The 13,726-nt window shown below is 42.7% G+C and overlaps 1 protein-coding gene across 1 annotated transcript in view; it reads right to left on the bottom strand.

The window, feature by feature from the left end:
• Positions 1 to 6: 6 nt before the first annotated feature.
• The window catches only part of PRKCA (protein kinase C alpha), a 143,795-nt gene continuing 130,075 nt past the window's right edge, over positions 7 to 13,726 (bottom strand). The window contains exons 15-18 of the mRNA XM_029960097.1: positions 8,603 to 8,683; positions 7,149 to 7,256; positions 4,603 to 4,743; positions 7 to 696 (exon numbers count right to left, since the gene is read on the bottom strand). Of these exons, the coding sequence (XP_029815957.1) occupies positions 532 to 696; positions 4,603 to 4,743; positions 7,149 to 7,256; positions 8,603 to 8,683 (495 nt within the window). The 3' untranslated portion in view covers positions 7 to 531. The remainder of the gene's footprint in view (positions 697 to 4,602; positions 4,744 to 7,148; positions 7,257 to 8,602; positions 8,684 to 13,726) is intronic.

Raw genomic sequence — 13,726 nt, forward strand, 5'->3', positions numbered from 1 at the left:
TTCTTTTTCTGCCATATTTTCCAAACAACCCCTTTCAGCACTGTTTCTGCAATGCCTCTCCTCCCCGGTGCTGTCGCTCGGTCCCTCGTGCTGCTCGTGTCCCCGAAGTCCCCGGGAGCTGCAGGAGGAACAGTCCCACCTCCAGCATCTGCACCCAAGGACTAAACATTCCAGGTGGTTTTTTTAAATTCAGACCACGTGTTAGATTTCTTCCCTAACACAACAGAGTGGAAAAGGGAGCAAAAGGACAGTGGGAAGTTACAAAATATATAACGTACCAAAAAATGGGTAAGTTTAGACAAGTCAGTGGTGACTTCTAGAAGAGTAAGAGGGCACCGTACACTAATTTATGCCCCATTAAGACAACAACGCCGTTGCAAAGCCCAAATCCTGACTAAGTGGCCCTTCCCTCGCCCTACACTCTCGAACCCTACAATTTCCAGGCCCAAATGGAATCAACAAGGCAAAAGCCTAAAAATTGTAGGGTTGCGGGCTGTTCCCCACGGCGGGATTTGTTCCTGCTCTGCTGTTTCATGCTACATTTTCCACCAGGGGGTGCACGAACTGGGGGTTGACGTAGGAGAACCCTTCGAAATCCGTTTGGTCTATGTTGGCAATGACCAGCTGATCCGGGGGCGTCAGCACCGGCTGTCCTCGCGTGAAGAACTTATCGAAGTTTTCGGCCCCTTTGCCACACTGCAAGGAAAGAGAAGAACAGGGAAAAAGGCTCAAAAAGACCCCCCAGCAATACATTGGTAGTCCCAGCGTTTTGTCAGGACACGTCAGATATTTCAGCAAAAAAAATCCACACAAACGGAGAAGTTTTAACGGGTGAGTTCTGATGAAAAGCAGCCAAGAAAGGTTTCCAGCCATCAGCATGAGGTGATGAGATAAAGAGGTTTAAATATTCAGACTTACTGGGATACAGAAAGAAAAAGAAAATATTTTTATGGGCAGAAAGGGATACTTTCTCTGTCAAGTCATTTAATTCTTCTTAAGACCTTTATGATACATAATTCTCTGTTTCCTTTACGATCTGCAAAAAGCTTAATGCAATTTATTTATATGCTTTGACTCTTCATTGTACAGCCTATAAACTCTTGTTAATCCATAAAGGACAGCACAGCCTCAGTCCTGGGGATGGTGGGAGGGAGCTGGGCAGGGAGCACATCCTGGGACGGGTCCTCATTACAAAATGTGCTATCACAGGTTTTTTTCCTTTTTTTTTTGTCTTAAGAGACAGTTGTCTCGCAAAGCCCAGCCAAAAAGGGGGGTTATATATAGCTCCAGGCTGAGCACAACTCCTTCAGAACAGAAACCAAAAGAAATTAGGTTTGCAGAGAGGACAGTTTGGAGGAATGCAGAAAACACTCGATAGGCTGGGAAGTATGAGTAGAGGCGTGTTAAAAAGGATGAAGGTGGTACCAGAACAAAATTTAGCTTGTGTGCAAGAAAAAGATGCATCTTTGAGGAAAGTCAGGCATTGAATAATGTGGAGATGTCTGAAGGAAACTGCTAAATCTGCTCCTCTCAAAACTACTGTAACAGATCTTCGAACAAAGTGTGGTTGTACGATGAAGGCACTGAACGTTTCTTCCTGTTGTCACTGACCTTTCCCTCCCTATCCATTCCTACAATATCCCTACAATCATGTGGATTTAGAGGGTAACACTACATTATTATATTCAGACTCAGAGGATAAATTAGAAAGGGCAGAATAGGGCTTGTACAATAGACCAGCATTAAACATTGATTTTTTTTTTTTCTGAATGAATGCAACATTGATTAATCTGTGCATTTAAGGGAGAAGCCAACTGGAAAGAGGCCTGGATTCAGGGGTGAGATGTTTGGCTGTCTTGGAAACTGCCCAGTCACAGTTTCCAACCTTCTTGCAGAGCACCTGGCAGGTGCTGGACCTGGACCTGCCACCTGAGCCGAGCTCAGAACTTCTGCCTGGGGCTCAAGGTGGTTTGTATTTCGGACAACAAACACGTGCCCAGGTCCTGGAAATCAGTGCTCACAGAGGACACTGGCTCAGCCTTGCAAGAACACAAGCACAGGAACACTGCCCCAGGTTCAAGGCTTTTTCCACATGGGGGTGGGTACCCTGGTGCCCACTGAGGCCAGTGCATTTTGGCACAGAATCTCTGGAGAACAAGAATGGAAACAGCTGAACTTTAACAAGGGGAAAACTCTGAATCACTGGCATGAAAGTTGATGTATCCCCAAATTAAGTTAAATTTATTCAGAGGCACAACACTCAGCTCAGAGCAGCCACAAAAGGGCTATTTATACAGGGAAGGCTTTTGCTAAAAAGATGATCTGCAGATAAGCATCATCCTACCACAAAATGATGCTCTTTTTTCTTTTTTTTTTTTAATTTTTTTTTCTCTTCTTTTTTCAGCAAGTTGAAAGTATTCAAACAACTTGCATATTGAAACCAAACTTCCTGACTCCATTAGGCCTCTCACTATTGCTTGTATTAGTAGAGGCTAAGAAATAAATCATGTGAAATATGGGTATATCTGGGGGGCAAATATAGTAATTTATCAATAAATTTGCACCTTCAATTATATTTTTGTCCTCACAGTAAAGAGTAGCATTGCTGTTGTGAACATTAATGCAGCATTAAAGCAGAACTGCAGAAATTCTAAAACTCCTAACCTTAAAAATACAAGTAAAATTGGTCCTTCTTGCCAAATAATCAGCCTGTGCCTACAGCCTGTGAAATGTCAGTCTGGGAGTGAACACATTATTTAAAACCAACCAACTGCTGACCCAAAATCTGCAGCTCCACGTTCAAGTAAGAGCCGTGCCTGGGTGAGGAGGCAGCAGGATTATTCCTGGAAAAGATGCACCTACAAAGGTTTTCTGAAAAAAAACCCACGCCAAACAAAGCCTATAAATACATCCCTATCTTCAAACAGATTAAGGGTTGTGTGTTTTTTGCTTTCTAAAATCAATATCCATTCCTGGAGGCATTGAAATGTGTAGGGACATGGTTTAGTGGTGGGCTTGGCAGTGCCAACTCCAGCAGTGAGAAGTGTTGGATTTGATGATCTTAAAGGTCTTTTCCAACCCAAACGATTCTATAATTCCATGACACTGATACAAATAGAATCAGCAACTGCAATAAATGAGTTTTACATAGGGTATGTAAATACCAGACTTGGATCTTAAATTATTTTTATCTGGGAGAGTAAAGGCTCCATGTGAATCTGCCTTGGTGCATTTTAAAGGCAGCCTGTATGAACAAACCAGGTCAGGATAACCACAGGGATGGAGCACAGCTGCTCCAAAGAGGAGCCAGGATCTGCCACAAAGTGTGCTGTGATGGAACCAGATCATCCTTCAAGCTTTTAGTACCTTCATGCTGGTGATACTTTTAACTTCAAGGAGAGTCTAAGCACTCAGCTCCTGAGCTAATAAAAACTTGGAGCTGTGAAGGTAGATTTGCTTTATGATCAGCTTTAAGTCTGACTTGAGAAGCATGTAATCAAAATCCTCCATAAAATACCTCTAAAGAGCAGCTTCCCTTTGCACAGCCAGCTCTGGGGACCAGCTGGGCAGGACTGGCAGCACCACACATGTTCTTTTGTTCTTTACTTATTTACACCCTTCCCTGCATGCAAAATCCACACCATATAAAAAAGGGTATTTTCCCCAGCACAAAACACCCTTCTCAGCTGCAACTCTCCTCCTGGTGATATGAAAAAGTCATTTGTATGAAGGAAGTGAAGAATAATTCTGCCACTGGGTATTGGCATCCCTCTGTTCATTAATTTGTGGTACCTCACTAGTGTGCCTGTATTAGCAAATAAATCAGTGTACAGACCCTACACCTGAAATGCCAGAGCCAGCCAGGCCTCTCAGCTGAAATAAAAAAGGGATAGAAAAGAAAGATTCAATGTTAGGACATAACATTTTACAGCTGTTCCTTAAAGCTTGTATTCTTGTGTGCTCTTTGCCTGTCAATAAACCAATACATGCTGAAAGAAATTCTGTCTCAACAAGCCCAGCTCTCCCAATTCTATTAAGCAAACAGCTCTGAGGGTAAGGACATCTTTCCACTTGCTTGGATTTCTAAAATATTGCTATGGGTACACGTGTGCAAACCAGTAACAAACATGAAAAGTAAATCAGGGATTAGTTTGCAAACCGAGCGGACGTTGCAGGGTGGGGATACAACCCCCCTGTGCTGTGCAGCCTGTGGAGGAAATTCACCCCTGCAATTCAGATCCCTTGAATCACTGGCTTCAGACGTTGTTCAGAGGAGACAGTCATGAGCCATGTTTATCACCAGCCTCACACATCAGCCACTGATGTGAATATGCCAATTTTCCCCGTTTTCGGCACCTCCTGCAGTGCGTGGCCGTCCAGGCAGGACTCAAACCACTGAGAGACTTTTTTGCAAAGGAACAAATAACGCTGGGTTACACCACAAGGTGCCAAATCACGAGCAGACTTACAGACTGGCCTGCCATAATCAAATTGCCTTATTTGAGCAGTGTCCCAGATCTGCAGCACCAGCCAGGCAGCATTAATGTCACCCCACGGGGAAGCCTCAGTGCAGGCGAGGGAAGGACTTGGCATCTCACTCACCACTTTAGGTTTGAAAGGTGGCTGAATCTCTCTGTTTTCCAATTTTTCCCAGTCAATCCTCCTGAAGAAAGCATGTTCCCTGATGTCTCTTTCACCTTCAAGGCCACAGCCAAGGCGTTTTGCAGGATGTTTTGTCATCAGCTGTCGGGAAGAAAACAGCAAATGATTCAATTTAACGCTGGAATGGAAGTGAGACAGACTTTCCCCTGGTTGTGATGCTCTCGCTCCTCTCTCGAAGATACACATTGCTAATGGAATTGTTTTGAAAAGGTAAAATTCAGTTTTTGAAGATGAATTTTCCTGTTTGTTCCCTGGAGACAGCACATCAGCAACAAAATTAGGGGCTGCGTTGGAGAACTTTTCCCCGCTTGGCACTGGTTGCCACCAGAGGTGCAGGTGATGCCCAGGACATGCTGCCATCCCTGCTCACAACTCCTGAATTTCACCTTTGGTCTTTCAGTCTTATAAATCTCCAGAACAGCCTCTGCCTTATCTCAACAATCAATTAAACATAATAAATTCCAACACACTAAAGCTGTATGAAGTACAACCTCCCCACTCCCATTTCATTTCTCTGGGCTTGTTTAAGACATCTCATTACAGGGCCTCCAATTCCTTGGCACCCAGCTGCCAGTATCAAATATGTGTTTCCTCCCTTGCATTCTTAATGACATCCTGGTCAATACTATACCCACTTGCAGAGATTAAGCAGACTTGGGGAAAAGAAACAACCCAAAACCCACCAGCACGGCGTGCTCAGAAAATGTAATGTGCTCCCTAATTAACAAGCTCCTCAGCATCTCCTCAGTTGGTGTGTACTTTAGGAATTGTGCAATGTAGCCTTCAACTCTCAGTTTCAGTGTTGTGGGGACGTTTTAAAGCTGTGCTACAAATTATATATGATTAATGTGCTGCTGGGAGTGATACCTCCACACATCTTTTTAAAAGCTCAGCTGTACTGCTTTAGTCTCCTTCCAAATGTTGAGTTGATCTGACTCCAATTTTAAACCTAAAATAAAAGTGACTCCAAAGCAGATTTGGGAAGGGGCTGTGCACTGGGCTGGAATTACAGCCTTCTTCAAGCCTAACAGCAACTTTCCCATTTTTGCTACCTTTTCCAAACCCCTTGCTTTAACAGTAAGGGATGAAAGAAAACGTGAATATTGATTCTGGTGGTTTTAATTCTTTCCACAGTTCCTGCATTTACCAAGCCCAACAAGCTCTAAATCAGTGGAATGGATGTCAGGCAGACAAATCAATCCCAAGAGCACAATGGGCATGTTTGTCTTGCCCACTGGTGCCCAGTCCTGGGATTGCTGAGCTCCCACTGACTGCCAGGCTCAGCAGCTTTCTCATATTGACTTAGCTCAGGAATAATGCTCACTGAAACCTGGGATTAATTTGTCAGTTGAATACAGCCAATGAACACATCAGTGTCACAGAGATTTGACCTTAAACCTCGTGGCAACGGGGCAGTTTTAGCTTTCTGCCCTCTCTGGGTGTGAGCACCCAGAACAGCAGCAAGCAGGGGAGCTGAAAATAGGGTCATTACATCAAATTCAGGCTTTGCTGTTTGAAAATCTGATTGTCACGACAAGGCAATAATCTGCATGTACTTCACAAAAATATATGGTGTTTATTTTTTGCTACCCAGCATGTCTACACTGGGATAAGCTCCAAAATTAGCGTGGTCTTTCCTTTTACCTTGTTGCTCTAAACATCTTTCCTTTTCTGTGATGATTTTCCTTAAGGGATTGATATCCAGCTCATGTATAACACCTCCTAAATGGTTGCAAAGGATATACCAATTTAACTGATTAAGTGATACTAAAGGCAGTGGTGTTTTATCAGTGTAAATCAGACCTCAAATAACGATTACAAACAGTGGGTTGGAAAAGCTGCAGACTGATGGTTCTCTGGAGAATCACGTGGAGTCAAAGGAAAGTCAAACAAACTGTTTGTTCCTGAGCTAATCCCCTGAAGCCAAATCTCTTCTTTTCCTCAAAATTTACAATCTAAGGCCAATTTTAGGCCGCACAAGTCACCCCTGGGTCAGGATTTCCCCATGGTTTCCTCCCATTTATGCTAAAGATTTTCACATGAGCTCATCTTTACCTACATTTAAAAATGAGTGTTAGTAACTCTTTTGCTTTGCTCCTGTCATTAGGCATCCTGGGCTGAGGACTCTCTGGAGGATCTGGGATCCAGCCAAGCTGAGAAATCTTCTCACCCTGCAAAATTGGGGCTGTGCTGCTGCGGGTCGAGAGGCAAAGTGGGTGGAGACACTTCACACCATCATCCTGTTAATAAATTCTGCTTTGGGTTTGGCAGCTACTGATTCTGACATTTGTTCTTGCCATAAAACAAGCAGGAACAGCGGGAAGAGCCAAACCCTTATCAGTGACACCAAGTGACAACAGAGCTGAGCACTGCCTGACAGAAGTTGCCCTCAAAAATACTACAGTGCCATGTCAAAGCCAGCCAGATCCAGTTATTCACAAGGATTGCCCAAAAGGAACTCAATGGTAAAGAAGCATTTATCTCACCCCCTTGCAGATGGAGACAGCTTCTTTGGACAGTGATTTGGGATAGGACACGTTATGCTCCATTATGGACTGGAAAAGTTCATCTTCGTCTTCCCCATCAAATGGAGGCTGTTGAAAACAAATCACAGGTGAGTTCCTTACTGGGATTTGCTTTTTTTCTAAAAAAAAATCTCCACTTTTTATGAAATGGTATGACAATACTATGCCCAAAGAGATCAGTACACAGCAGTGGTCCTTGTCCAGGAGCACACACCAAACTCCCAGCCATCTGCACCCTGGGTATCTTCATCAGTCTCAGGTTGAAATCCAGGAAAAACATTCATTTTTGCCCCCACAGGTTAATGAAATGTATGCAGGACTATCTTCATGATCAGCTTTAATCAGTTTTTAAAGCTACTCTGCACCAGGCAGGCAAAATACTTTAAAGGGTGAAGTTTGGAGATTGAACTTTCAATTACCCTGTGCTAAGGTACATCCATTCCTCACCTACTTCCAAACTCAAGTTTGTTTTATGTCATGGCTGTAGACTCTGCTTCTGCTTCTGGGACTATCACAAGAAAGGGCTGCATTATATTTTAAAACAGAGGTGATAAGGAAGTGCCCATGGGTGACTCCCCAGGATATGGGCACCTTGCAAGACCCAAGCAATGGTAAATCTCATTTTCTCCAGAGCATTTAGATGCCCATTATTTGCAGTGCAGCCTGTAAAGTATTAACACCTGCAATTGCCACACATTAAAACTTTAAAAATGTCACTGGAATTTAGTAGAGAAACTATTAAAGGCATTTGTTAAAAATGTCTGTTTTAAGCTCAGGAAATGCCTGCTTTTAGCTTAACACTCACTGAAAGCCAATTGCAGAAATCTTTTCCAACTCAAGACTAATAGAATTCCTCGAAGTTGGTACTTATCTGCCATTTACTGCAGCACAGTGTTGCTTTCCTACCCCAGTGCCTCAGAGAGCAGCCTCTCATTAACTGTGCAGAAGGAGGGCTCTGTAACTGAGCACATTTCCAAGAGGCCAAACCCACACTTACCCCCAGGACATACAACACAAAAACTGTATTCTTGGGATTTAACTGCAATGCAGAGCATATACACACTCTTATTATGCTTCCCCGTGGTTTCAAACTACTAAATGATATTTCTTCCACTTGACATGCGTTTTCCTGCTCAAGTGTCTCCCTTTCAATCCTGAAGATGGCTATTTATAACATTATTGCAGTACAAAGGAGCCGTATTCAAAGGCAGAGCTTGATTATGTGGGCACAATATAAAGAGCTTAAAGCCTAAATACATTCTCAGTTGAGTCAGTCAAGAGTACAAGGAGATAATAGCAGGATGAAAGGCTTCAGTCTTATCCTCTAATGGTCTAACCCTTTAGGGAGCCTTGGAACAGAGCAGCCTTGGAGATGCAGGAGGAGGTCACAGTGAGCACGGGAGGGTAAATCTTACCTGTCCAGCCAACATCTCATAGAGCAGCACACCATAAGCCCACCAATCCACAGACTTCCCATAGGGCTGGTAAGCAATAATCTGTATAATCACAAAAAAAAAACAAACAAAGGAAAAACCCCTGTGTTAACTAACCCCCAGTCCTGTAGCATATTAGATAAATAGTGACATGCAGAGAAGAACATATTTCCTTGAAAAAGGCCAGCAAGCCAATCCTGTAATCCTCACTCCAGCCAATCACTGGTTTCAGTGGGAGTTGGATTGTTTTGCAAATATTAGTCTAAACCCACCCTCACCTTTGATACCCTGATATCTTGGCAAATGTGGCTCTCAGGAGTCCTTGGGATGTGCATTTGAGGGCAAAAGAGGAAGTACAGCAGCACGATGTACTAGACAAGGCAAAAATGTTATCCATCCATGTCTGTCATAGCTTGAAATCATGAGAATCACTTAATTTATGTACTATCAATAATTAAGCCCTTCTTTTCAGTATTTCTATTTTTGTTCTGCTGTAAAAGGAGTCAAAATTTAGGAAAAGAGCAAACCCCTTGCTCAGTGACGTTTTCCCAAGCCTCATGATTGTGATTGTCAGGACGAAGCCAGGTACCAGCTACCCCAAAAAAGAAAAGGGTTCCTGCTGTTCAGACTAATGGAAATGTCAAGTATTGTTCATATTTGACTCATGGAGAAGCACAAACTGAGTTCTGACACAAGGAAAGACTGTGGGTGCCAACAGCACCCAGGGCCCCTCCTGCATCATCATCTTTAATTGAGGCCTCTTCAGATGTCAGCGTTCATTTATTTAAGAGCTGGGTTTGGGAATGGGATAGAGGAGCTGGGTGGGGGGCAGATGTTCTCTCAAATCTCCTTCTGAGTAACTGTGAAGGGATATTGTGAATTGGAAAGGCAAGTAGGATGTCCCAGCCACTGTCCATCCCCACCAGGGAAGGCAGCAGTGGAGCATTCGACCCTCCACCACCAGAATAAGCAGGGAACTGAGGCAGTCACTGCTCCAGAGGGGCCTGCATTTATTTTCCTGTTTGCATGTGTTTTTATTCTTTGTGAGACAAATTGCTAAGCCCAGTACACATCACATATCCTAAATTTTTTATTTGTCTGAAAGAGAAGTTGAACTGGCAAGTTTTGTAGTTTCTCAGGAAAATAGTGAGTCACCAGTGCAATAAAGCAGCACTGCCTGGCTACTAAATAAAATTATAGTCTCTGTGTGAATATATGTTCTTCCCTGAGATACAGCAGCACATGAATTAAAAATTACTGCAATGTTTCTAACCAAAAGGTTTCAAAATCAATCGTACTTTGGAATGTATTAGACAATCACAGATAATAACAAGATTCTCATCTGGAAGGTCCTATATAAAGGCAAATCTATATTACTTGTCTCTTAGTGGTAATATGGACTTAAAAATATATATTTGGGACGTTCATTTCATACTGTATTAGTTGACACACTTGGTTACTCTCCCTTTCATTTCCATCACCAGTAAGTCCCAGAGGCCCACTGGAATCAGTGTTGCCTCTTGAAAGACCAAACACTTTCAAACTTTTATCCAGGAAAAACACTGGCCTTTTACACCCAGCAAATGATACACTATTTCATCTTCAATCCTTTTCTGACAATCTCTCTTTGCCTTATGGCAAAGAGCATTTTATAAAAAAAAAAAAAAGAGGTATTTTTCAGGTCATTAATTCCTAAGGGCAGAACATTTTGTACAACAAGCGTGCTCCATGTAAGTGGTTTTGGGAGGAACAGTTTATTTCAATTAGCAAATGAGAAAAAAAAAATGGATCCACAGCAGTGAGAAAGAAAATGCTGCTACACTGCCAAGATTCTGTACCTGGCAGCCAGGTCTGTCCAGGAGCCCACAGTCTACTTCTCCTCCTATTGTGGAGGAGTTTGATGGGTTTATTGAGGGGAGAAAATGGTTTAAATACAGCAAAGCAATGTCATACAATGAAAGATGAACTGAAGCACTGACTCAGTGACGCTGGTTGTTTGTGCAGCAAGAGGTGAGTCAAGGCTGGGCTCTTCCCTAAATAGAATTTCCAGCAGCAAAGCAACCTGCCCCAATGAGATCTGCCTTTGGGAGAGAAGAGCTGGTAGAATCATCAAGAGAGGCAGAATTAACATGAGAAAAGCTCCTCCATTAAACCTAAGGTAGGGTCAGAATCACTGCAATTTTTGTGCTGTTTGATGCCACTTGTCAACATCTGACAACCAGAGCTGGCAATGCCTCCCTCACCTGGACCAGTGATGGAAGAGGGGCGACTGAGACATAAATACAGACACCAACACTGGAAAGGTGCCACTGCAACTACAACAAGAACACTCCTTTCACTGAACCTACCACCAGGTAAGAAAAGGTGGCCCTGTCAAATCTGCTGCTGGACACTGGAAGATTTTTTTCCTTTAATCCTAATTAAATACACTCAATTTGAATGACCAGCTCAATCCTTGTAAGGCTGTGGCACAAGGGAAGCACAGCAAAGCAATCTGCCACGTTCATTCACCAACCTGTGGTTATCCTCATCCTACTGGGAGTTATTCCCAGCATTAATTGGAAGTGCAAACGAGAGGAAAGAACGCTCACTTCAAGGAAGGAATGACATGTGGGAGGAAGCAGATGAGCTTTCAATGTACAGTCAAACATGCATTGGTACAAAGTCAGCAAGTTCTAAATGTTGTATTTTCAGTAGTTCCCTCCTCCTCATCCAGAATTCATCCTGTATTACCTACCAGCTGCTGCACTCAGAGCCATCCCTGCCTGCCTTGCAGCAGCTGCCAAAATAATTCTATCTGCATGGACAAACTTTGATATCTTGTAGAGCAAATTGGGGTATATTAACATGACCTCCTGTCTCACCACAGTGTGCAGGGCAGACCCACAGAGCAGTGAGGGAGTTCCTGTGCCTAGAAATGAAGAGCTGTCCCTTCCTCCAGCAAGGATCTCTGCTTTTCACTGGCCAGGGAGGAGTGGAAAGCTGGTAGGACCCTTCCCCCCAGCTCCTTCTCCATCATTAATTTAAGTTACTGCCTTTTTCATCTCCTTTTCCATTCCAAATGTCCCATTTTAACTATCTATTGCTGCATTTTAAGAGCTCTGCCTTTCCAGGTTCTGTGGATTTGAGCGCTCAGGAAGAGCTCAGGAATTTCTCTCATCAAGCAAAATTGGCAGAAGAATGTTGCTTTTTTCTTCCTTTTTTTTTTTTTTTTCCCATTTTGCCTCTGAGGAAGGCACAGTTAAGAGCAGGACACAGAGATTAATACCAGCAATTTGTAGGAATGTTTAGATCATTGCAGCTTGCAGCTAGTAGCCAGTTGGGATGAAAAGATTATATCCCAGAGGCAAGAGAAAATCTTTTGTGAACACATCTGATGTCTGCAGGAAAAGCTAAAACTCAGTTATTAAAAGAAATAAATATTACTAGCACGGGAAACAGTCAAACACACGCTTTCCAAACCTCTGTAATACATATTTACCTCCCACAATCCTGGCAAATTCAAGGTTACAGCTGAAGGTTTTGAGGCTGTTGGATGGAGGAGAAGGGAAATGGAGTTTCTAATTTAAATTCTTCTGAAATTCAAAACTCATCACTCTGGCTGCTGCAGGGATGCTGATGGTGGGGTTCTGTGCTGGCAGAATCCCTTCCCACTAATCCTCTTGACATCCATCTCCTCCTGTCTCTCTTGACTGGTCAAGGCAACACAAAGTACTAATTGATTTCACAGCTATTTCCCCACTCTGACCATAAATATTTGAGTTCAGCACATCAAGAAATATTCTGTACAAGATAACCACTTTCTGCCTGACAGAAGCTGTCAGGCCTGGGATCCCACCAGTTTAACCTCTGCACATTCCTTAATGTGCATGGGACAAGAAAATGAATATTAATTCCAGTTGGTTATCCAGCTAAGTAACAACAAATGGTAACTTTCCCAATCATAAAAAAGGGAAACGTTATTTTAGAGTACCCCAAGCTGTGCAAAGTCTCTTTGCTGAACGAAGCACTTTGTTTTCCAGCCAGAGATGGGCTGTGTGACACCAGCTGAGACGTCCCTGTAGGGTCCTTCCAGCTGTGTAATCCCTGAACTGTGTGTGGGTAGCTCATGTAGAGGGAGTGTGGGGCTCCTTCAGACCCCGTTATTGTCACACCATTATTTCCCAAATGCTGAAGGAAAGAGTTAATTCCCTGTGTTTGAGTACAACCCACTCACAGGACTCTCCTCCAGACACCCTCAACAGTTTATTTAGATTTAGCTCATTTATCTGCACCCAGCAGGGAATGGGATCGTGCAAATGCATCTTCATTAAAATCTATTATAAATTGATAAATTTTAGCCCATGGAAACATGCTGAAACACCCCTGCAAGCAGAACATGAACCTGCCTTTGAAGTTTACCACAGACCTAGTTAGCAATCTGCCAGTCACAATAATGTCTTCAGAATCAAAAGAAAATCGGTCAATTCAATAAAATAAAATCAAATCTGTTTGTAAGATGATAGAAAGACTAATTTCCTCCCAATTACTGGATGTTTTGGTGAAAGGTTTATTTCTTTATATAGAATTTCCAAATAAAATAAAGTAATTCACTCCAGCACTGACTCATATTGGGCATTTTGGTGTTGACAAAACGTTCTTTGGTATCAACTGGCACAAGACAGTTGCCACAGAAAGGACACTCTAATTTGGTATATTGGCTTCCTTTTCATTTTGACAGAAGAAAATGAAATATTCTGGTTGTTCTGATATCCTGCTGCAAGCAACAGCAAATGGTGAAAAAACAAGGCTCTATAATACCCAATATTTCACTGTGAAAAGCATGAATTAGCAACTGGGAAAAAAAACAAACTATTTTTCGTTCCAATTTCACAGAGATGACAAAATTCACCTTAGACACTAATTTACTTGTCCATGTATAAATCTGCCCTATTCCAACAAACACAATTACAGCCAGAAATGTTCCAGCCAGAGCTGCCTCTTGCTCAGTACTCACTGAACAACTGAGTATCTTGGATCAGGATCCAGCCTCTTGCATCAAATTTGCTGCCAAACAAATCAAGACTCCTGAAAGCTCAGTATGCACAAATACCAGATTTTAATATT

Source organism: Manacus vitellinus, unplaced genomic scaffold (genome assembly GCF_001715985.3).
Source record: "Manacus vitellinus isolate BGI_N305 unplaced genomic scaffold, ASM171598v3 scaffold_24_pilon, whole genome shotgun sequence".
Classification (NCBI taxonomy): Eukaryota; Metazoa; Chordata; class Aves; order Passeriformes; family Pipridae; genus Manacus; species Manacus vitellinus.